This window comes from Pipistrellus hanaki, assembly GCF_964339955.1.
Source record: "Pipistrellus hanaki genome assembly, chromosome: 8".
In the NCBI taxonomy this organism is placed as follows: domain Eukaryota; kingdom Metazoa; phylum Chordata; class Mammalia; order Chiroptera; family Vespertilionidae; genus Pipistrellus; species Pipistrellus hanaki.
This window is the reverse complement of record NC_140510.1, coordinates 37,983,285-38,008,075: the sequence shown is the minus strand read 5'-3', so window position 1 is coordinate 38,008,075 and position 24,791 is coordinate 37,983,285. Positions and strand designations below refer to the sequence as shown.

At 43.0% G+C, this 24,791-nt stretch overlaps 2 protein-coding genes across 4 annotated transcripts in view; both read right to left on the bottom strand.

Annotated features, from left to right (window-relative positions):
• Positions 1-580: 580 nt before the first annotated feature.
• Positions 581-8,694, bottom strand: TBR1 (T-box brain transcription factor 1). Of its 2 annotated transcripts, XM_084893308.1 has the most exons (6): positions 7,806-8,694; positions 7,073-7,227; positions 6,602-6,723; positions 5,845-6,003; positions 4,803-4,864; positions 581-1,849 (listed from the first exon to the last, which is right to left on the bottom strand). In XM_084893308.1, the coding sequence occupies exons 1-6, from the start codon at positions 8,495-8,497 to the stop codon at positions 955-957; spliced, it is 2,085 nt and encodes a 694-aa protein (XP_084749434.1). In that variant the 5' UTR covers positions 8,498-8,694; the 3' UTR covers positions 581-954. The 2 variants fall into 2 exon arrangements, with proteins under 2 accessions (XP_084749434.1, XP_084749435.1); XM_084893309.1 differs by lacking the exon at positions 5,845-6,003.
• Positions 8,695-12,289: 3,595 nt separating this feature from the next.
• Positions 12,290-24,791, bottom strand: part of PSMD14 (proteasome 26S subunit, non-ATPase 14) — a 78,936-nt gene continuing 66,434 nt past the window's right edge. For both annotated transcript variants that reach the window (XM_084891561.1, XM_084891560.1), the window contains 2 exons: positions 16,577-16,639; positions 12,290-13,928 (listed from right to left, as the gene is read on the bottom strand). In XM_084891561.1, the coding sequence (XP_084747687.1) occupies positions 13,830-13,928; positions 16,577-16,639 (162 nt within the window). In that variant the 3' untranslated portion in view covers positions 12,290-13,829. The remainder of the gene's footprint in view (positions 13,929-16,576; positions 16,640-24,791) is intronic.

Genomic DNA, 24,791 nt, shown 5'->3' with positions numbered 1-24,791 from the left:
AGAAGGAGGGGAGGGGGGACATACAGTTCCAGTTAACTTTGCTTTGCAGGCTTCATGCCACTTAAGTCGACTTGGCTAGGAATAGACACGTCAGGTGTCTGGCCGGGTTCTCCGCAGCCACTTGTGTGCATGAGGGCACAGAGCAATTATTTCATGCAATGGGTTGAGGAGAAGTGAGAAACTCATCCTTATATCTATCAAGTATTTCAGGTTTCCAGAGCCTCAGAATATTGTTCATTATCTCTCAAGAAAAAAAAATAAATTAAATTAAAGGGGAAGAGGTGGGTGGAGAAAAAGGCAAAGAAGACATGAATGAAAAGGTGAAGCGGGGAACTGGTTTTTGTGCCTCGACGGTGAGAATAAAAACTAGCCATTCATTACAGCAAATGAACACTATGTACAATCATTTCACAGGCTTTGTTCCACTAAAAGTATTAACATCCCTACCATCCATCCATCCATCCATCCATTGGGGATAAGAAAGGACGCGCTGGGTGGATCCAGGTTCTAGAGTCAGCATCCTAGGGTTCATGGGGAGGCCGAGGGTGACGGTTGGGTCGGATCCGCTCCTGCCCTCCTGCCCGACGGGCTGCCCCAGGTCTCCCAAAGGTGAAGAAGTTTCCTTACAAGAACTAGAAGGGGGGGGGGGGGCGAGAAGAAGACGAAGGGGATCGGGTGGGAGGGGAAGTGTGTGGAGGAGAACTTCACCGAAGGAGAGAGAAGTAGGAAAACCAAAGGGTTTGGAGGTCGGTGCGCTAACTGCAGACACTGCTGTGCAAAGACTGGTCAAAGTCCCGTTCGCTGCCGCAGACAGTCCTCGAGGGTCCAGTGGAATGAGGGGGTGCGCCTGGCGGGGGCCGGGAGGAGGAGGAGGAGGAGGAGGAGGAGGAGCTGGGAAGAGCCGCGAGGGGCCTGGGGCAGCCCGGGGCGTGGGGCCGGGGCGCCGGGGCCGGCCTAGCTGTGCGAGTAGAAGCCGTAGTAGCCGCCCAGGTCCTTGGCGCAGTTCTTGTCGCAGTCCCGCTGCGCCAGCACCTCGCTCTTGAGCGGCGACGAGCTGTCGGACGCCGCCGCCGGCGTGTCGGCGGGCGAGATCCGCCTCCGCTTGGCCTGCTCGTAGATGCCCGAGTCGCTCGAGTCGATGGACTTGATGGAGGAGGGCGTCTCGATCCAGCTGGAGTCGGACAGGTCCTTGGGCTTGGCGTCCTCGGCGGCGGCGGCGGCGCCGGGCGGCGGCAGCGGCGAGCGCTCGGCCGCCAGGCCCTCGGCCTCCTCGCCCAGGTAGGGGTGCGCGCCGGGCAGGCGCGCGGCGGCCGCGGCGCTGTTGGGCCAGCAGGGCAGCACGGCGCCCGCCTTGGCGCCGCAGTACTGCGGGGGGCTGCGCGCGCCCCAGCCCGACGGGTCGGCGGCGGCGGCGGCGGCCGCGTAGTAGCCGAGCGGGCGGGCCGCGCAGCCCGCCGCCTGCAGGGGCAGCGCCTTCACGCCGGCCGCCGCGTACGACAGCAGCGTGGCCGCGTTGCCCGCGAAGTCCGTGGCCGTGTCGTAGGCCGAGGCGGCGAAGTCCAGCCGGTTGTTGGCCGGCGCCACGAACCAGCGCTGCGGCGACGGCGCGCCCGGCTCCTCGGCCTGCTGCGGCGACAGCAGCCCGTTGGTGTGCGGCACGCTGCGGTCCGCGCCCGGCCCGGGGCCCGCGCCCGCGCCCGCGTGGAAGCGCGCCTTGGCGTAGTTGCTCACGAACTGGTCCTGCAGGAAGGAGCCGGCCATGGCGTAGCGGGCCCCCGGCACGATCTGCGAGCGCGGGGAGTCGTTGGGGGACGGGGTCAGGCGGTCCATGTCGCAGCCCGTGTAGATCCTGTGAGGGAAGGAGAGAGAGAGAACCGGAGGTGGCGCGGAGGTCCCTTGGGGAAGGGGGTGGGGGGAGACACGGAAGGGAAGGACACCCCGGGGCGCCCAGCCCCGCGCGCTCCATCCGACACTTGCCGTCCAGGATGGAGAGCAAAGGTCACAGACCTGTCTGCTCTCCAAGATACATGGGATTAAAAAGGGAGCGATGTGCCCCAAAATTATTCCAATGAAGAAGTAGGCTTTCCTCGTCCCCTGCTCTCACACTCGCCCAGTGTACAGGGAACCAAAGGGGGATTGGACAGCAGCGGATTCCCACCCCACATCGCCAATGAGTGTACACACGACGGCAGGTTAACCCAGGGCCTGAGGTGTTATCTGCCCAGTGGCTTTCCTTGGCGGAGAGAGATTCTGAACCAAATTTCTAACCAAGGGACCCACTCCTCTGCCCCTTTCTTCCTATGGACACTCCTGCTGGCCGGCCCGGTACCAACCATTAAACACTGGCTTCCACAAGCCGCCAGAGACCCGGGGGTGACCGCTGGGAGACTCCACAGGACTGACCGTCTTGTTTCCCCGCGTGTGACCCTTTAGCCCGCACCTCTACCGGTACAAACCAGAATGACTACTTGGAAACAAAGTCAACAATCCATCAATTCTTTTACAAAGAAAAAGTATTCTTTACTCGGGCCTTCTCTGCCCAGCTTTGGATTCCCTTATTGGTTTAAAAAAAGAAAAAGTACTTTGGGGCAAACTCTTAGAAGACAGTTGTCCACTTCCTCCAAGCAATCTCCCACGAATCATCGCTAACCTTATACAACTTGACCAGGTGCCAGGCACTGTGGTCTAGGGCTGTACACATGGTGATGTATTGAACTATCACGATAATCCTTGGAGTTAGGTACCATCATTACCCCCACTTGACAGACGGAAAAAACTAAGGCCAGGGGAAGTTGAGTAACTTGCCCTACAGGTAATTGCCCAGACAGTAATTGTGTTACTGGGAACCACCTTAGATAAAAGAATCAAAATATTAACTCTAGGCCCGGGGCCTTAGAAAAATCCCATTAGGATTAAGAGGGAACCAGAGATTGGCTCAAGATTGGTAGAAGTGTTTTCTCAGACACATACACACACGCCTCTCTTTTTATTTAGCTCACACTTAAATGTTTTAATATTTAATCAGCAGACTGTTTTGAAAGAGAGCCTCGTTTTTTGTCAGACCTTAAGCCTCTGGGGAGGAGATTCCCTGGTGAGTGGCCAAGCATCCTGCTGGTCCCCTAAACTCTCACTGCTCTCCCAGTTTCTCCAGAACAGTGGAAAGGGAGGTGTCATGAACCCCTAAAAAGCTAAGTGTCTATTCGTACAGGTAGAGAAGCCTTTTGTGAAAAATCCGCAGTGATTTACCAATCACAGGGCACTGGTTTTCCTAACTGAAGTCAGCCAGAGGAGGGGCAGGTGAGGGTACTCTGCAGCTAGCTGCTCGGGTCCATTTTGTTTACCGCACAAAATTTTCCTCCTGAAATTCCAGTCCAGCTCCAAATAAGAGAAGTAGAAGGAGGCAGAAAGGGAACATAACCAGCAAGTTGCAAAGGTCTTTCCTGTTTACCACCACAATATTTTAAAAGGCGGGGAGAAACAGTCTGCAAAAGACACGGTTTAGATGCCCATCCAGGTCCCAATGCACTCAGGATTACTGAATTGATTTGTGCAAAATAAATGCTTTGGAACAAATGTTCACAACAGAATTAAAAGCTCAAAATCTACAAGTTCCCCCCCTCCCCCTTGTACAGACACCAATGTCTCTGGTCTCCTGGGCCACACACTTCCCACTGTGCCAGGTCCACCTTTTTAGCCTGGGAGGACTAGGGTAGCCAAGTTTTTATTCTAGGTAATCATAGGTGAAGCTTGCTTCCTTTGAACTAATTTTGAAGGATGCACAATTTGTTATAAAAAAAAATATCAGAAAAGGATGTTGGTATCTACCTGGAGATGGAATAGAAGCAGCCACTTTGTCTTTCTCTATACATTTAATCTATTTCTAGTAAAATACGTCTTAAATTTTGTAGCTCTATCCCAAGCACTTAATGCAAGCCAAGAAATTAAAATTTATTTACCCTTCCCTTTTATGGTCAGGAAAAGGCCTGGGATCCCCGCAATCTAGATTAGATTTTGCTATAGAGCACTACCTGAGCTCTTAGGCACTACCCCAGGACTCTGAGCAAGAATGCGAGAACATGCACAGAGAGCACTGTCTACACCTGCTGCTGCCCCAGAGGACAGCATGTTGGCAGAAAAGAAATGGAGGCAGGTAAGGGAGGCTTGGAGAAAAGGGGACCAACCCTTTTCATTAGAACACACGGAGGAGGAAATATTTTCCTCGCAAAGCTTATACATAATACACAGCATCAGCACCCCGTTCCTTCCCAAAGCCTGACATGGCTTTATGGTGGCTCCGCTCACAAATTTGCCTCTGGTGGGTGCACATTTTTGTTCCGTCCACAGTAAACTTGCACAGGAAAAGCTATTACACAAAACTTGGAAGTGGGTAAATAAAAGTCACATATGCCAAGGAGACTGTAACAACTGCCAGAGCCACAAGCACTTTCAGGCAGAATCCGGAGGTTTCAGACACAGACAGTCTGAGCTGAGCATCTGCAGCGCCAAATACGACTCCAGCACCGGACCCGGGCAGCTTCCCCTGCCAGCCAGCCAGCCTCAGAGGCCCCCAACAACTTTGTGATTTCTAAGGATGCGAAAAATAGGTGGAGGAAGCCTTTGACCAAAACTACTGAAGTACTAAGCCAGAGAGAACGGAAGTCGACAAAAGGGAGAGGGACAACCTGGGAAGCAACCTTGTCTTCACACATTCTAGCTTCCAAAAACCTTGTCCGTAACAATCCACCTTTGACCTGAAGCCCAATTCCACAACTGTTTGAAAAGAAAGGAGCAAAACTACTTACGTGTCATAGTTATCCCGAAATCCTTTTGCAAAGGGGTTGTGGTCTATTTTCAGTTGTGTAATCTGGGAAAGAGAGAGAAAAAAAGATTAATAGGATCTCACCTTCCATACAGGAGGATTGGGTGTTTGAAGATATAGCATTTGCCACTTTTTATAAGGGCTTAAGTCCCAGGATTCATCAAATAGTAAGGTTTTCCTAACTGAAAAAGTTGAGGGTATGATGGAAAGTGTGTGTGTAGGGGGGGAGTTATGAAAGTTATGAGGAACATCTTTAAATTAATGATGCCCCAAACTAAAGCACTGCTTTCAGTTTGCTCTCCTATGTGCTCTAAATTGGTTCAAATGCACGTTTTTAAAATGCTTGTTACACATAACGCACTTACTCAGACAAAAAGTCTCTAAGGGGTGCTTGAATTGCCTGTTTTAAATGCTTCACCATATTTTTAAAAGTTGGTTGCTTCTGAGTCACACAACCAAACATACAAGCTGCATCTTAAAAATCAGTGTTGGTTTTTGCAAACTTGCAAATGCTGAAGAAATCAAGAGCTAGAAAATTCATTCCCTAGCCCAAATTTAATTTATTGTATTTTTACATGTATGAATTGGTATGTTCTTTTGCTCCCCCAAAAGTGGTGTTTGTTTCTTTCAGCCATCAGTTCTGAAATTATATATATATATTAGGTAATGCCTCACATTGCCAAGAATAAAATGCAGGGTAAAATCTGCTTGTTTTCTAAAGGAAAGGGGGCTTAAAAAAAAAAAGCATATTTAAATTTGTTCTAGTTTGAGAACTAAATAAAACATTCCAAAGGAAAGAGGCCCTAGAATTCCTGAGCATCTCAAAGGTGGCCCGTATGACCCGTCACAGAGACGTAAATTTCAGGGGCTGGGTTTAGGGGAGGTGGCGGCAGGCCCCTGTGCCTTCCTTAGGCCAGCAGAGCCAGCGGCTGCTGAGATCGGCTGCTGAGATCGGTGCCCAGCCCAGCCCGGCGGGTGCGGGGGAAGCAGGTGCCGCCCCGCCCGGCCCAGCCCGCGCTGCTCACGTCCGTGTTCTGGTAGGCGGTGACCGCGATGAACTGCGTCTCCGGGAAGGTGAAGGTCTGCACGCGGCCCGGCTGGCTGGTGTCCTCCGTGCCGTCCTCGTTCACTTCCACCACGTGCAGGCGCGGCTGGTACTTGTGCAGGGACTGCAGCACCACCATCTGTCCCGCCGGAGAGAGGGAAGCGCCGCGGCGTCAGCGCGGGATGCGCGGGCCGGGCGGCGGCGGGAGCCCGCCCGGGGCTCACCGGCCGGGGGTCCCCCGGCTGGCGACCTGGGGTCCCCCGAGCTGGAGGGACCAGCCGCGCCGCGCCGGGAGCCAGGGCCGCCGAGCGCAGGGAGAACCCGCCCGCCCGCCCGCCCAGCCTCGGGCCCTTCTCCCAGTCCTTCCTCCCTGAGCGAGAAACAAAGATTCTCCAAATCTGCAGATCCTGTGGGTTTCCTTCGCAAATCAATCAAGTATTCGTACTTGGTTAGGTCGTGAACTCGGAAATTGGGCGGGGTGGGGGAGGGAAGAAGGACAACTTTACAGATCATTTAATGTAATGTTTGGGGGGTGAAATAGAATTTTTAAACGTCTTTTTAATGAAGCAAAGAAACATGTATCCAGTTTTTCATGCCGATTTAACTAAAGAACTGAATGTTGAGGGGGCGAGTGTGTGTGTGTGTGTGTGTGTGTGTGTGTGAGAGAGAGAGAGAGAGAGAGAGAGAGAGAGAGAGAGAGAGAGAGAGAGAGAGGAAATAGCACTTGAGCCACTGACCTGCCCATTGTTGTTTGAAGCTCCTTTGTTGTTGGTAAGTTTTAATTTTCCAAAAGAGATTTCTTGGCGCATCCAGTGAGCCCCCGTGTTGGGGGAATCCGGATGCATATAGACCCGGTTTCCTAGAGAGAGAGAAACACGTTGTTTACATATGCCCCGGGCACTGCCCAGTCCCCACTCCTCACACACACACACACACACACACCTTATCCCCTCCACGCAGAGGCCCATTAGCCGGGCTTTTCAGGCCGAGCTTTCTCCCGATGAACTGGGCGCCCTATTAAAATCGCTTTGGGATAATCCTCCCCTTCTCTCCGCTCAGCCTGCCTGTCCCCCCTTTTCCCCCTCGTTTCCTTTTAGAAGTCATTGGCCGACCGTTTTAAAAGTCGCCCCAGCCTGTCCACAAAGGCTTTAATTAATCATTCTCACCTACGGAAGTGTCAGGGAAACGTGTTAATTGGAAGGACTTGCCTTGCACATTGGTGTCCGCTTTGCCGCAAGGAACCCATTTGCCTCCTTGAAACCTCCAGTGATTGGGATCCGCCAGAATCACATCCACAAAAATATTGTAATGAGCCGTGGGATCGAGACCAGAAATGTTAAAACTTAAAAAAGGAAACATGCGCCTGTTTAAATTAAAGGGGGAGGGGGAGAGAAAAACAAGGAGGAAAACATAAATGTTAAAGATTAAAAGCAAGAAGCGCGGCGCCAGATAGCAAAGCAAAACTTGTCCCCTCGGCGCCGGTAGCAATGTTTTGGGGCTGGAAAAGGGGTGATGGGGAAGGGGAAGAAGCGTGGAGTTGGGGGTGGGGTCTCGGGGTGGGCTGGGGGGTCGGCAGGTACGGCTGCCCCGGTGCAGAGCCAGGTTGGCGACCCGCACTTCCACCTGCCGCCCTCCGGGCTCCCTCCCCACTCCCGGCGGCCGCTGGCCCCGTCTCCCCCCTCGCTGTCGCCTTTTCCTGGCCGTCGCCAGCCTTTCCGACCACCTTTCTGGAAAGGTATCCCCCCACCCACCCACCCCCAACATCACCGCAGTGGTTCTACCTTCCACTTCCCCCTTCTCCCAGACCAGCCAACTGTGGGGAGCACCCCAGCGCCTTCCCCTCCGCTCCCGATCCCAAATCCTCCTCGCAGCCGCCACCGCGGTCACCACTTGCCCCCCGGGCCGCCCCAGGAGGAGCTCCGGCGGAGGACGCAGCCTTACCTCCCCTGCTTGGTGATGATCATCTCCGTTTGGTGCCGGTGGAATTTCAGCCACAGGGGCCTGTTGCACAGGTACACCTGCGCTTTGCCGGGCACCAGCCCGGGCTGCGTGGAGGAGAACTGGTAGAACGGAGCTCCCTGGTAGGAGTGGCCGTACTGCTGCGGGTAGGGGTAGCCGGCCGCGGGGTAGCCCTGCGGCGAGGAGTTGGACAGGAGGCTGTTGTAGGCTCCGTTGGTGATGACCGGGTGGTGGGCCATGTAGCGGCTGGGGCTGCCGATGGAGAAGGCGGGGTGCGCGGGTCCGTGCTGGCCGGGGTACGGGAACATGGCACTGGGAGCAGTGGCCGCAGACTGTGGCTGGCTGGACTGAGAGAGGAGGTAGCGATCGGCAGCAGAGCCATCGAAACTGTGACGAAGCTCAGAGACCCCCTCCAAGACAGGAGAGAGTTTACTTCTCTGGACGTCCCCTGGTGAGTCCTTGGAGTCAGGAAAATTGTCTGTATCTGACTGATTCGTCATCCCCCTGGTGATTTTTTTCAAAGGTGAACTTCTCTCCAGGTTGTCAGTCGCCGAGATAATGGGATGGTCGTGCAAGACAAGCTCGGATCCGCCTGAGTGTGGGTAGCTGCTGCTCACATTGAGAAATTTCTTGGAGAGCATGATAGAAGGAGAGAGGCAGTGCTCCAGCTGCATAGCTCTAGACCCTGAGCACGCGCCCTCCTGTCCCTGATTTTTAAAGTCCTATTTATCATAAACTAGAAATCCACAGACCCCCTCACTAGACAGAAAGCACTTCATCCGGCGAATGCTTCCCAAAGGTTTGATTTACTTTTTTTTTTTCCTCCTGGGAGAAGAGATTGGCCAATTGACACTATGCAGCAATCAGAAAAGGCTCGCTCACTTTTGATCTCGCTGCTTGTGCAGCCGATGAAACGGCTCCTGCCATTGGTTCGCTGCTGACAGTAATTTAATTAGATAGACATTAATTAGGATAATCACCTGGCTCCTGGTCGCCGTTGATCATGGCAAATGGAAGGGGATGGTTTTATTGTTGACTTGGGGTGGGGGGTGGGGAATGTGTGTTGGTTTTACGTGAGCACTGTTGTGTCACCTTTAAGCTTTGTGACCACTGCTTTAGGAAGATTCAAAGATGTGCGATTTACTAAACATTTTCCTACCTCCCCCCACCCTCCCCTTCCCTCCTTTCGAGCTGAGGGGGGCGGAGGAGGGAATTCGGCGATGCTAGGAGACTTCGGATCTGAATGAGCCAAATATTCAGTTGAATGTAACGATTGCAAGTGCAAAGTATACAAAGCGCGAGCTGGTGGCCTCTTCTCGCCCTGCACAAGTTCCAGAGTCTGTCTTTTCCAGTTAATACAGACGCACCCCACACCTGAGCCGGTCCTTTTGTGAGCAGGTCCTCGGCCACACCGCCCCAACATACACCTTTTAAATGCATAAACAAATAAATCACTGCTGCTGAGAATCACAGCGATGAAAGGGGGCGGGAAGAGGGACGAGTGGGGGCGGAAAGCAGCCACGCACTCACCCATCCACCGGCCTCCTCCGGGAGGTTCGGTTTCTTGGGTGAGCACAGAACAGTGAGCATCTAGGATCTTCTTAAGTTTTGAAATAATCATAAGCTGTCGGGCTGAAGTGCCTTCCTGTACTTGCACTGATGCTTAAGAGGTCTGCACTAAATATTTTATCAGCGAGCTCGGTTGCACGTTATCTGCAGAGCATCTAACTGGGGGCAGGCGCCCCGCATCTCTCTGCTCCACATTCTCTCCCAGGTGCCGCCTCCGCGACAGGTTCAGAAGCCTAAGGAGACAAGGAAAAGGGCCGAGTCCTCACGCAAATGGGTTCTTTGGGAGCACTGATCTGGGGAGACAGAGTGGAAGTGGTGTCAACACAGTGATCGCTACTGAAGACTGTGCGTGAGTGTGCGTGTGTGTGTGTGTGTGTGTGCGCTGTATATGTGCACGCGCGCGTGCGCGCAGTGTTTATATAATCTGGGGGAGAGAAAAAGGACCCGTGCCAATAATTTTAAAATGCGAAGACTCTGAGGAGAGATTGAGAAAAGCAGCAATTTAAAGGATGTTGGCATAAATATCTAGCAGGAGGCCCAGAGCAACCCCAGGTGTGGAAGAAATCTAGTAGTGGCTCTGCAGAGGAGCTAGCCCCTGCCTGGACCGGACCGGAGGGCCAAGGGCAGCAGACGCTTTTTGTGCCCAAATCGGCTCCCCCTGGCACGGCCCCGGAGGACCTGCCTCCTGCGCTTCCCCCCCCCCCCCCCTTCCTGGACGCAGAGCCGCGCGGGTGTGGAGAAGGGCCGAACCGAGCTCACTCCGCCCTGCAGGCTGACTGACAGGCGGCGGCTCGCTGCTGGGGCTGGGGCTCAGTGTAGGGTCCCCAGTGGCCTGGCGACCCTAAGAGGGAGCCGCCGGGGAAACTGAGGGAGCGCGAGCGGGTGGCATAAGGCACAGACCCCCGGGGCGCACACCACACTCTTGCCGCGCCCAAGGAACAGCTGGGCACCTCCGCTCCGTAAGGCCTGTGCCTTTGAAAGGGCGCCTCTCTCTTCCCCAGCAGCCCAGGAGGGACAGCAGTGCTGGGGCCCTGGGATGGGTCCTGGGCAGGGGGAGAGGGGTGACCTAGGCGGGCGCCTTTCTAGATGGGCTGTGCTGAATGAACTCAGGCCGCGCGCCCAGGCTGGCCGCCTTCGCTGCAGAGGGCACCAGCTGCGGCTCCAGCAGGGCGCCGCGAGCAAGGGCCTGGGCAGGACAAGTTGATGGACCAGATGTCCTAGACTCAAGCCGAGACAGTTTTCTGGGAGAAAATACAGCCAGACCCAATTTTCCATTCAGAAGCATCTCTCAGCTCCTTGCCTGGAAGCTTAATAAACAAGCAGGGCCTTTGGCTATTGAGGCGTTGGGATGCGGGTTTGGAGTCAGTAGCTATGAGATTATTTGAAACTTGTTTTTTTCTGCTCATTACCTCCCACCACCATTTCTAGGCTTTGGCTCTATTTTAGGTACTCTTGCTTATTTCCTTTTCTTTGATCATGGAACTCTTTGTCCCTGTGTGTCTCCCCTCTGCATTGCTTCCCGAGTTACCCCCTCCCTCCTCAGCAGGCCACAGAGCCTTCAATGTGTAGCAAAAAGGTGAGATTCCACCTGGGCTCTTTTTTGAGGCTGTTATTCCTAGCACCCTACATTTTCTGATTTTGAAAATGAAGAATGCTAAAATGAAATGCTGAAGTATTGAAAAGGTTAAAGTGCATGTCCCTCAGAATTAGGAGATAAATTACACTCACTTTATCAGTACTAAATTCAGTGATTCCTCACATACAGGCTATGCCTTGAATTTACATACACCAAGTGGCCAGATTATTATGCCTTCAAAGGTCATAATAATCTGGCCACTTGGTGTGTGTATATATATATGAGGCCCAGTGCATGAATTCGTGCATAGGTGGGGTCCGGCCAACTTGGCCAGGGGGAGGGGACACTTTGCATATTAGCCTTTTATTATATAGGATATAATTATGTGTTCAGAGATCATAATCTGGCCACTCAGTGTATATTCAAGGAAAACTAAGGCTTGCCCGAGGGTCAGCTTTTGAGCCATACTTATGCAGAGCAGGAAACTTTAAATTGCATAGGAACCACGCCAAGATTCAGGTCTGGAGAGGGACCTGAATTCTGTATACATAATAAGCTCCCAGGGGGCCCAGGTGTTCCTGTTCCAGGCAGATCACACTGAAGAGTGAGGCTGGAACTTTCAATGCCCCCATACTAGTCTAAGAGAAAAGCAATACTGTTTGTTCTAGTGCTACTTTAATGTTTAGTACACGGGTAAAGATGGTCACACAAACACATGCACACCTGAAAAGTGGCTCATTGAACTTGTGATTCAATAAGTCATTTCCATGCCTAAGGGTCTGTGCCATCAGGCTGCTGCTAAAATAGCGATACATTAGGAGACAAAGGTGTATTCAATGAGTATCTCTTTTGGGCATCCTAATCTACAAAGAAAATGTAGGTTTGGGATAGGGAAGGGATTCTGATGTTGTTTTGAAATTGGGAATGTCTCCAACATGAACCAAGTGAGAGAAAGTGGTATGTGGCTGTGGAGAGCCCAGAAAGATGAGGTGATCACATAAAAGGAAAAAAGACAAGACTCCTGTAAGTTTTCTCAGCCACCACATTCACTCAGGAGGTATTTACAGGGGGCTTAAGTGGAGAAAAAAAAAAAAAAAAAAAAAAAAAAAAAAAGCATTTCCAAACAGAATGTTGAGAATAGTCATTGCATCACTGAGGCCTTCTTCTGAGGACATACTGTACAATAAATAGATAGATAGATAGATAATCTGACTGGTTCTAATGAACAGTATCTGTGAAATAAGTCATAGCACCTTATTTATGTAAAGGGGAAAATCACATATCCAAAAAAATAGCCCACACACATTTACATAAAGCAAAAGAACTTCCATTTATACTTTAATTACTAATGATTAGTTGTATGCCAACAATTAAATTAATACATATTACATGTCCTACATAAAATATACTACCATCGCATTTAAAAGAAACTACATGAAAAGCAAGAAATGTTCAGAATATCTCTTATTCCACACAAAAAGAGACTGAAAAATATTCCACTTTTAGTTTCTGCTAACTTCTCATTAGGCAAGCCGTAAGAGCCTGGAATTGTTCAAATAGGACAAGAATTTTATCTACCCCTTCGTTCATGCCACCCCTAGTAGAGACTAAGTCTAAATTCTAAAACCTCCTTTAGACATTTTTGCTGTATTTCATAAAAGGTACAGATAAGAATTAAGTCTTTGTCTCCATGTTTTCCAATACCCTTTGGGATACCCAGTATGGTGCTGGACCATGAGTATTTGGGGCTGAACTTAGAAGCAAGTTGTGGCTAGGGTCATCTACAAAAACTGCCATTAGTCAAATTTTTGTCTGTAACAGAGTATTTCTGTTAGAAAGAGAGGAGAGAAAATAGTAACAAAATTATTGCTTATGTGCTCATTATATTGAATTCACATTATGGCTACTCTTCTATGTTTTTAAATATTTTTTTTAATGATTTCTGAGAGGAAGGGAAAGGGAGAGATAGAAACATCAATGATGAAAAAGAATCACTGATCAGCTGCCTCCTGCATGCCCTACACTGGGGATCGAACCTGCAACCCATACATGTGCTCTAATGGGGAATCGAAATGTGACCTACTGACTCATAGGTTGATGCTTAGCCACTGCACCACATAGGCCGGGCTATTTTTCTCATTTCTTAAGACATTACACAGTATACCTTCTATGTCTAGTGGAATTTGCAGCAGGCAATTCTCACAAAATTTCAACATGATTGGTGGATTGTACTCTTTTGAAAAAATGATAGTTTACATCAAAATTGCCCATTCTTCAATGCACTCTTCTGAAATCCTGATTGTTAACAAGATATATTGTTTATACAATATTAACTTGTGACAATACTTTAAATGAAAGATGTCAGAATTTTTCTGCATTACCCACTAATGAGGTAGCCACTCAGAAGTTTTGTTATCACAATGATGTTTTATGTGTTATAAAAATCTTAAAATGCTCAGAGAAGCATATCTTACTACGTCATTTCTAAAGCACTGTCAAATGTTACTCTGTCAATCCCACCCAGTGCCAAAAAGACCTCAGGAGACATAGATTGTAAATGTACTTTATTTTGTAAGCAACAATCAAAATATATTTGTGTTACTGATTTCTTCAAATATTAAATGGGATCTTAACAAAATTTGTCCACTTTGATGTATTATATAACTTTGGAATCTGCAAAGACCCTGACTAAAGAAACAGAAGTAATTGCACAACTGAGACTGAAGGTGTTACAGTGCTGCAAATGATGCCAGATGTCTTACATTTAACCAAATACACCTTCAGAGGTCCCTTGATTTGGAGCAGTAGGAACAATAGAGTAATGTACACTGAGAGTATCACTAAAAGCTTTCTGCACTGCTTTATTTAAATACGACAGTATCCAACATAGCTGCTAAACACTGGACAATATTTGAAGTCATAAGTACATCCACATGTTCCTCCAAATGACGTTTGGGGTCCTGAAAGAAAAAAGAAAAAATAAGAGAAAGAAAAAAGAACCATATTACTGGTAGACAAATTACTTAGATTTTTTTCAGTAGCTAATGAAACTCAGTCAAAAAAACCAAACCTAAATTGATATATATTTTACAATTTAATCTTCCTAATATACTGTTACCTTTTTAGGATTTCTACATCTGTTAAAAATTTAACTGATAAAAAATAATAGATTACACAATGAAAGACTGACTTACACACTGAATACTATAACTCTGTTCCAAAGCTTAAAAGGAGAAACAAAATTCTATACAGCCTGCAATATTCAATTAAAAAGTACAAGCATTTATATGTGTGTATCAAACCTGAGTATGTGTGTATATTTTCTGCCATGCACATATACTGAATGCCTGAGTGGTACTTACTCAAAGCAAACATATCAAAGTTAAGGGTTCAAAGTGAATTCTCATCATGTCCTCTAAAATTTAAATTTAATTCTTGTATGATTTTAATATTCAGGAAACAGTGCTTTAAGTGATTCAGGAAATATTCTCGAGTCAAAAGTCACTGTTAGTAATTTAAAATTTTAAATACAACTTGGATCAATTATAAAATGTCAAGAATAAATCTTTCATGCACCTGTTTTGAAAAAAAAAGTGTCAGGAAAGTGTATAGGTACAATCCTTTAACTTAACCTTGATCTAATCTACATTTGAAATGTCTGAGTTAAAAAAAGGTTAAAGTTGCATTATAGTTAGTCCTGGCCAGTATGGCTCCATTGTCCCAGGCACCAAAGGATTGCCAGATCAATTCCCTATCAGGGCACATGCCCGGGTTGTGGGATCGATCCCTGATGGGGGCCATCCAGGAAGCAGCTGACTGATGTTTCACTCTAATATTGATGTTCCCCGCTCTCCCGTCCTCTCTCTCTAAAAATCAATAAAAAAATATTTTTATTAAAAACAGCCTAAAAATTGCATTTTAGTAAAGGAAGATAAAATTTTAATTTACATTTATGTTTGTTTAATGCTGAGCTGAATGAAGTATTTCAGCTAAAACCGAAAGCTTTGAAATAAAGGCTACTTATTGTACACAATAAAAATATTCCAATTAAAGCATTATTTTCTTATGAGTATTGCTAAAATACCCGACTCCTAACTTTAAACAAATGTTCATCACTAGAATTATTTCTTGACTGTTCTCTTCTAAACTATAATTTCAAAGTACCCGATTTCTTTAAACAACCCAGAGATACAACATGCTAAAGTAATTTCAAGTAACTAGACTACAATATTAAATTTCTGTACTTCAGAAATAAGACCTAGAGTGTTTTAGGTGAAAGAGACGAAAAAAGACTGGCAGGAGAAGCCGATTATTGGTCTAATTCCAATACAGACAGTTTTGCTTTTGCTGTGCAATAGGCCAAACCAACAAAGTACTCTATTTTAAAAATGATTCTGATGATTATTACACTTTGCCAATTATATATTTAATTTAGTCCTTTTATTTATTGCTAATTATTATATAAAACCTACACATCAAGAAACTACAGCTTCAGAGTTATTAAAAAAAAAACAAAAAACCCCAGTTACTAAATTTTATAGTGTGCAGTCTCCAAGTTTGTGATTTAATATATATTAGATGAAAATAAGTAGTGGGCAAAGACAACAGGGATGACCATATCCCTAAGATGAAACAATAAGATTAACCATTTTTCATTTTTGTTTCGGAAGGTTCTTATTGTTTTTAAATTTTAATATTCAGAATGTAGTGGGATTTAATTTCATCACTGTGATGTTTTTTAAGTCAGACCTTTGCCCCTACTGCTCTATGGGAGTAACTGGTTTTGTAGTGAATTGGTAACACACTTCCCGCAGTTATCTACATTACTTCTTGCGGCAGCTGGGTGATTCTTAGAGATTTCCCATCCAAGAATGGTCCTGGCCCAAACCTACATAGCTTGTGAGATGTGATGGGATCAGAGCATATGGTAGGATGGCTGCAAGCAAAGACAGCTTAGTGTCTTGCATCTGAAATATCAAGATTCTGCCAACATCAGCAATATGATAACCATGTTCCATGAAATGAAAAAAATGTAATCAACATTCTTTAAAAACAGTCTAATTAATCTGTAGATTCTTTTAATTGGTTGGTGTGCTCTCCCCAATCCTTAGGAAAAAGGAATTTAAAATATATATTTCATATTAGAAAAGCGAAAGAGCAAATACTTAAAACCCTTTCTCGTCACTCAGTATAATCCAATAGAGCTCTAAGCCTTCTCAGGAATAGTACCTACATATTGCTAAACTATATAATTAAAAAAAAGATTACATATGAAATTAATTTACCATTCTATTATCTTCAATGCTATTATTATTTCAAGTAAAAATAATACTTAAAAATTAACTCAGGACACAAGTTTCCTAATTTATTTCTAGTAAGATATTTTCACTAAAGATCTCACAGGTATATTTGTGATTTACCATTCTTAAGGTGGCACAGAGAATATGACATTGAATAATTCAATGATTTTAAAATTAGTGTCACATTTACATGACAGAAGAGAAATGTAGAATGAACAGACTGGGTTGGGGAATAGGCCCTAAAATAGTTTTAACTCTATAAGAGCGTGTTATTATGCTACTGTATAACCTATTACAGTACACCTCACCTGCTTGCCAACATTCTTTATTGCCAGCTGTTCAGGTGTCATCTTATCTTCTTCTTCTACAGCCTGTGAATGAAACACAAAGGACAGAGTTTCAAATCCTAAGTTTAGTTTTCCCATTGCAGAATCATCACCAAAGATAATGGCTATCATAATTTTCATTCATAGGACCTTTTATTAAAGAATTTACTGAACAAAAATGCAATTATACTAATCTTAAGAATATGCTTCAGGGTAATGAAAACTATTTTAATTATCACCATCATTCTGACAACAAATTTTAGGAAATATGTAAAAGGCACTAAAAATACCAAACTGGACCACCAGTTAACTATTTGTAAACTATTCTGGAATTCTTTGAGGGATGGCTAAAATGGAGGATAAGAAATACATCAGATAAACTCCTGGTCTATGATTTATTCATAGTATTTGATAAATGGAAAACAAAGAAAATTTAAGGATCACCCACCTTTAAAAAGAACACCATGGCACGTACTACAAATATGGTTACAAAAGAAAATGAGATGGTGGTGGCAGAAAGCAGGAAACCAAAAAATCCCAGTGAGGTTTAGATTTGGATACTCTAACTTAATAATCTTGCAGCTGCCAAATTTCTTCATGTGTGAACAATGAACATGTAGGAAATGCAATCATCAGACATTTCCCATAAACTGGGAAGTTTGGCTGCATTTCACACCTTCTTAATAGTTTTGTAAACAGAGAACTTGAAAATGAGCAAAGATGGCAAGTGTCTAATTTTATAAATGGACAAACTATCTAGAGAATTTCCCTGGTAGAACCTGCCTAAAAGAAAAGATGGCAAATAAGTATTGTACTCACTGATTATTATAGTATACTTATTTACAACGCATCATTAGGAAATATACTTATGTCTGATAAAACGGCAAAAAAGGAGAAATAAAGATAACACTCCAAATCTAGAATTCCCTAGATAGAGAATATGTTCATTTTCAGAGTCAGATGCCACTCATATTATTCTCAGCTAGTTAAAAAACTATTTCCTAACTGGTAAATTGCTTCTACCTTAATGTTTTCCATACATGAATACACTGCAACACATAAAATTTGTCCTCAATTACTTTTACAATTATGACACTATACCTTACCGACTGACTTGAAAACATATTAGATGAATGGAACAATTCACATAAGTTTGTACTCTATATCCATTCAGTGTTAGCTGCTCTATGCTCTGCCAAGAACAGTACTTTACAGTATTGAAAAGAGGCAAGAGTTTTGGAACTTGGCTCAAAATACCAATCCCAGTACAAAATAATTATTTATGAAGTATTTTGGGGTATTGCAAATATTGAACATGGCAGATATGTAAAGATGAAAGTCAAATGTCATTTAAAGAATTGACCCTATATGAAAACTTAAGTAGGATGCGAAAACTCAATTTTAAAAATCTTCTACATCATGTAACAACTTTACCAATTAGTTTTTTCCATTTCCAATAATTAAAATAGAGAGTTCACAAACTCTTTGAGAAGTGCAGATGGTAAAAAGTACTCCCAGCCATAGATGCCATCTGGAAAATGAGGAGCAGCTGTAGATTTAGGCATATACTAAGGTTGCAAACTTCCATGACAAAAGAGTAATAAGCACATCTCTTATATTATAAGATAGACCAGATTACCACATCAACCCCCTAAAATATTTTCTCCATCTACCTAAGTTACCTACATTTCATCTACCACTTGGGCAAGGCCAGTTCATCTTCATTCATAATTCTAATCTGGCAAGTCACCAGGAAAAATTAAGAAATGGTAGCAGCAGAAACAAATGAAATTCAGGCACAGGCAGTGTCCTCACTAGGGGAACTTCTGTGTTTATGGCAACTTCTGTGATTTGGCATCAAATTTTGCTTTTGCATTTGTGCTCTTCGGTTTACTCAACCAACAAAAAAGCACTGAAAATGTTTGTGGCTATTCACACTAGAAACGTTTTTAACAGTTTATCAACAAAGACCCCCAGATGGCTATCCCATCATGCACGGTCTGCACAGTTCTAAGAAATTCCTGGAATTTGGTCTGTTATGTTATCACAATCCCCTCAGACATACCCCTGATCTCAAAGAGGCTTTTACAAAACTCATTAACCTTGTCCTCTTTTTTTCTTTTTGATAATGGTCACATTTTTCAAGTGGAAAACCTGTACCTCAAATTCTACCATTTATTTATCCTTTAACAAATATGGACTGAATCTCTGGTACCTCATTAACAGTCTTTTAAGACTCTCCACCAAGTGAGCTCCATGGACTCAGTTTTCTTGAATTTTCTGAACACCTTAGAGCTATTCCAACACGTTTTCTCTTCTATTCTTTTAACCTCTACTTTTATGACACCATGACTGTTATTCCAATTCATATTTCTGTAACTATTCCCTGGGCTTTTTTTCCCTTTGATATGTTGTTTGTTTACTCTCTAACATGTCATAATCCCATTTAAAGTACATGCTTTCTAAAATCACCTGCTTAGTATTTTTCAATATTAAATAATCTCTGCTAGTGGATTTTACTTCTTCCTTGATTTTTATATCAAGTCAAGATACTGGCTGTTAACTGAAAGTCACATTATAGGTTTGGGGGTAGAAAATAAGATTCAAAAGTGGTTTTTATAAAACATACGTGGGAAAATAAAAGTATCAATTATATATAAAAAAAAAAAATCCAAGAAAGTATAAGAGGTATGAGTATGGAGAACAATAAAACTGGTTTCCTATAACTATAAGGAATTAAATATTAACATACATATGCTTCACAAATATTAATTTACTAAATTCTTAAAATATCCCAGTGAAGTAGTTAGTCCACATTTTATATATGAAGATATTATGCACTAATTATTGGGAGAATCATGTCAATTCCAGTAATACTTATACTATAAAATATTTTTCCAATTTCTGTTTTGGAATAGCTTATACCATTTGAGTACATTCTATGCATGTCTTCAACAGAAGTTTTACCATCTTATACATTCAATAATCACTTAAGTATTCTGGGTAAGGCAATTCTTCCTCTTTAAGGAGCTCGCATTTGGGCTTTACTTGCCTGGTGAGTCTCTAATTCTGAAAGCAATATGAAATATATAAAAAAGGAGTGCACACAAAGAAATATGGGGATACATATAACCATACAGCCGGTAAGCAATGAAATTGTGACTTAAACACAGTCTTATCAGTTTCCAAAGACCAAAACAACATTCATAGTGATTAAGAAAATTAGTACTTTTTAATGACACATCCTGAATAGTAACAAAGCCAAATCCATAATTTATTAAGTGGCCATTACCAGCATAAAAAAGTCTTAAAAAAAAAAAAAAGTCTTTCTAAAAATCCTATAGACAATCCAATTTTAAAATGTAATCACATAAAAAAGGGATATGAAATGAAGGGGTGTGTGTGTGTGTGTGTGTGTGTGTGTGTGTGTGTGTGTGAGAGAGAGAGAGAGAGAGAGAGAGAGAGAGAGAGAGAGAGAGAGGTTATAGGCCAGCAGAGAGAGAGAGAGAGAGGTTATAGTCCAGCAGAGAGAGAGAGAGAGAGAGAGAGAGAGAGAGAGAGAGAGAGAGAGAGGTTATAGTCCAGCTTTTTGAAAAAAAAATTCTATGGCAGAGTTTAATAGTTACCTATTCAATATAAATCTTCCCTTTCTTCTTTTGTAATGGAACCCTGATTTTATAAAGGCAGAAATGCTCCCAGGAGAAGACTGAATTATAAAGCCTTCCTCAAAACAAGGGGTGTTCAAATTTTCTACCACTGAGATATAATCAGAAGTGCTGGATGAGACTTATGGAAGGGATTCTGAGAGGGAACTGATTTAGCTGGGAGGTATCCCGCTTTGCCATTTTTTTTTTTTTCATTTGAAAGGAAATTTTCTACATACAATTTTAATTTTCTTTTAAAAAAATATTTTTATTTATTTTTACAGAGAGGAAGGGAGAGGAATAGAGAGTTACAAATATCAATCAGCAGCCTCCTGCACACTCCCTACTGGGGATGTGCCTGCAACCAAGGTACATGCCCTTGACTAGAATCAAACCTGGAACCCTTTAGTCCGCAGGCTGATGTTCTATCCACTGGACCAAACCGGTCAAGGCCAATTTTAATTTTTTTTGATTACTTAATAAGGTTGAACCTTTTTTTTTTTCTTTTCATGTTTATATGCCATTGACTTCAGAGTTTCCTAGCTCTTTTGTCCAATTTATTATTGTTTTTAATAACTATTTTACAAGAATTCTTTAAATAATATGCAATTTTTGGATACCAGCATTTGCATGGTTAGCAGCTACATAAATCTAGATTATAATTACATATTTTAAAAAAATTTATTGATTGATTTGAGAGGAAGGAAGAGACAGAAAGAAAAAAAATCAATTTGTTGCTTCACTTATTTATGCATTCCTTGGTTGATTCTTGTATGTTCCCTGACTGGAGATCGAACCCACAACCTTGGGACGATGCTCTAAGCAACTGAGCTACTCAGCCTGTGAATTCTAACAGAACTCTAATTTAGTCTGTTAGATTTCTATGTTTGTTTGCAAACATACCCTATCATACATAAATAACGATAATCTGACCTGATTTTTCCAATACTTATATCTTACTTTGTTTTTCTAATCTTATTGCAGTAGCACATTTTCATTTTTAATAGTGAATGTAGTAAATCAAATATAATTATATGATTACATATTTTATATGCAAATACATAAAAGATACATCCAAAATTTATTTAAGGTTCTAAGTAGGCAATATTTCTGCCTGAAAAGCAAACTGTCAGAACTCAGAATTTATAGGACTACATGTATGAAAACATGGTAAATTTTTATGTGCCTATGCTATTCTTAAAATGCTTTTATCATTCATTTATAAATATCCAATAAAATAGCAATATCTTAAAAATGTATGCACCTGGCATGAATTAGAAAATTTGAACTGAGTGGTGGGTGATGAAGTTCAATAATTAGAGAAATCAATGACTAATATAATAAACAAGCAGAATCTGAGTATGGAATTCAGACTTAACACTGAAAAGTTGGAACAAAGGAATTTAATTATTTTCTAACCTCCTTTCACTTTAGGAGCTCACTGGAGCCTAACAATAATTACCTTAATTTAAAACACCAAGCAATTAAAAAGAATACTAAAAAAAAAAAAAAAAAAAATGGCAGCACGGGCCTTTCTTTTTATATTTTAAGTGTTACTAAAAACTCCACCACATTCTCTTTCAATCACAGAGGGAATTACATTTCCAAATTTGGACTCCTTCATATCACAGCTTACACATTGTTTTCATTTTAAAACTAAAACCTTACAAGTTTTTGAGTACTACAGAGATTTTTAAAAACTGTAAAATAGCAAAAAACTTCTGTGGATGGGCAGCAGTAACCATAAATAGGTTATTTCCTGGCAGTGGTACCAATATGAATTTACTTAAACTTGTAACGTTACACAGAGAAATGAAAATCATTCCTACAGTCTGCTGAATAATGACTTTCAATAACTTCTTCATTTATAACAGGTTAACTGTTTCAAATATGATAAATGATTCTTTCTCTTTATTCTTCACAGCATAAAAATATATACTAGAAAGATAAGCGTATTTTCCTTGTAATCTAGAACCATAGGGGATTTCCAGCTTGAACACTATATATAAATCAGGGCATGCTCTTCAAAGCCAAACCTAAGTCTGCTGAAATTTAATTTGTATGGGCACAGCAACTTTTTTTCAAATATCAAATCTCTCAAAAGACACTGCTACACTTGGCAAATTTTATATACTGTCTCCCGGTTAATATTTATTTTGAGAAGATGTGTTTAATTTAAAAAAGAGAAATACTACTTTTTTTTTTTAAGGATTTATTTATTGTTGCTAGTTTTTCTTCTTCTTCTTTTTTTTTTAAATATATTATATTGATTTTTTACAGAGAGGAAGGGAGAGAGAGAGCTAGAAACATCGATGAGAGAGAAACATCGACCAGCTGCCTCTTGCACACCCCCTACTAGGGATGTGCCTGCAACCAACGTACATGCCACTGACCGGAATCGAACCCGGGAAGTTTCAGTCCGCAGACCGATGCTCTACCGCTGAGCCAAACCGGTTTCGGCAGAAATACTACTTTTTGATGTGATAACCAATATCAATCTAGCCCCTACAATTAATTTGTAGTCCTAAATTTTTGTGTATTTAAAATGCAACTCTTATCTCCTTTCACAATCCTTCCACTTCTACCCAAATTGGGACTGTTAATAGTACTATCATACTTCTAGCCATCTAGGCAGGAAACCTTGAATTCAACTTTGATTCCTCCTCCTCCTTTCATTTCATCTACCAAATGGGTGCCATGTTTTATTTGTCGACTGATGCCTTCATTCCTGCTGCCACTACGATAATTCAAATAGGTAGTCTCTTTTGTCTGGGTAACAGCAAGCTCCTCCTAAGTAGAATCACCATTTACAGCACCCCTTTTCCTATCCCATTTTCAAATTGTGCTTCTCAACCTGGTTTCTAAAGTCAGGTTCTGGACATATCATGCCCAGCTGGAGTGGCTCAGTGGTTGGGCATTGACCTATGAACCAGGTGGTCTTGGTTTTATTCCTGGCCTGGGCATATGCCCAGGTCTGCGGGCTGGATCCCCAGTGGGGGTATGCAGAAGGCAGCAATCAGTGATTTTCTCTAATCATTGATGTTTCTATCTTTGTGTCCCTCACCCTTCCTCTCTGATATCAATATATACTAGTATATATATTAAAAAAAAAAAACTGCATCCTGCTACCCTGCTACCTGACTTCAATAACTTTAAAAACATTTTAATACACATTATCACCTTCATGTATTCTGTACTCGAGCCAAACAGGTTCTAAAACATGTCCTTGCCTTTTCTGTCTCTCCTAGTCTTTGCCTGTGATGTTCCTTTTGCCTAGGGTAACATTTCTCTGTGTGTCTAAATCTTACTTATGCTTTAACATCTAGTTCAAATGTGGTTATCATCTAAGACAGCCTCCTGGGTCATCCATAGCTAAGAGCAAGAGCCTCTGAACTTCTGCAGTGCTTTACATGGAATGGCAGTGCTCTCTAACCCCCAGCTTGAGAGTATACAATCTCCTAGAAATCTTGGTAAAATGTGGACTGTGATTCAGTAGCTCTGGGAGTCTGCATTTCTAAGAGCCCAGGTGATACTGATGCAGTTAGTCTGTGGACAATTTGAATATTAAGGTGTTACAGAATACACTAATTTTGACCTGGTATTCTGGTTATCAGCTTTTCTTGCTGCCCCTACTTTCCTATTAGTGAAAGAAGGTGTTTTCCATTCCAACTTATATAGGAGTTATGCAATAAATATTTATAAACACATCATTGTATAATGTGTGTATGTATATACTGTATATTTTCAAATTCTAGATTTTCAACACATTAGTGGGATATAAGCTATATGTATTTGTGTGTAATGCTTCTGTGTAGAACTGAAACAGAATAAAATTTAGTCAAATGAAAAAGAAAATAGAATGTATCACATAATAAGGGTAAATACTGTTTCATAACACTTTTTTTTTTGCAATTATATAAATGCAATTTAAACACACACACACATTTGCATTATACTAAATCAAAACATAAAACCTGTTCTGTATGTGGCTTTGATTAAAAACCTGAAAATACATGTTATAGATTGAATCACATCCCCCAAAAGATATGAGGAAATCCTAACCCTAGAGATTAAAGTTATGCTGCCCCAAGCCAAAGACTGGGACTAACAGAAGCTGAAAGAAAGCAGGATCCTTTCCTAGAGACTTCAGAGGGAGTATGGCCCAGCCAAGACTTTGATTTGGGACTTCTAGCCTCCAGACTGTGAGGGAATAAATCTGTTGTTTTAAGACACCAGTAGATGGTCGTTTATTAGGACAACAGTAGGAAACTAATACAATGCAGAAGATACATTTTTGTCATAGCTCAAGTATTTTCTTAATTTCGAAATTATAACAGAAAATAAAACAATGAACAAAAACATCATGGCTACATATACTTAGCCCACAATCTAAAAACAGAGACGTTCATAAAATAAATTTTATATGGCAAGTATTAAGATATAATATCTTATTGTTCCCCTTTCCTTCTAGCAAAAAGTCATATGAAAATGAAGAGACTTCAAATGTAAAATTATTTTAACAAGTCCACAGAAGCAATGGCACACTATAGCCT

Coding starts and splice junctions, on each gene's coding strand:
- TBR1 (XM_084893308.1), bottom strand. CDS start 8,497: ATGCAGCTGGAGCACTGCCTCTCTCCTTCTATCATGCTCTCCAAGAAA. Junction 6,004..6,601: donor CTTCAAACAACAATGGGCAG/GTCAGTGGCTCA, acceptor CCGGCGGGACAG/ATGGTGGTGCTGCAGTCCCT. Junction 4,865..5,844: donor CCGCCTACCAGAACACGGAC/GTGAGCAGCGCG, acceptor TCTCTTTCCCAG/ATTACACAACTGAAAATAGA.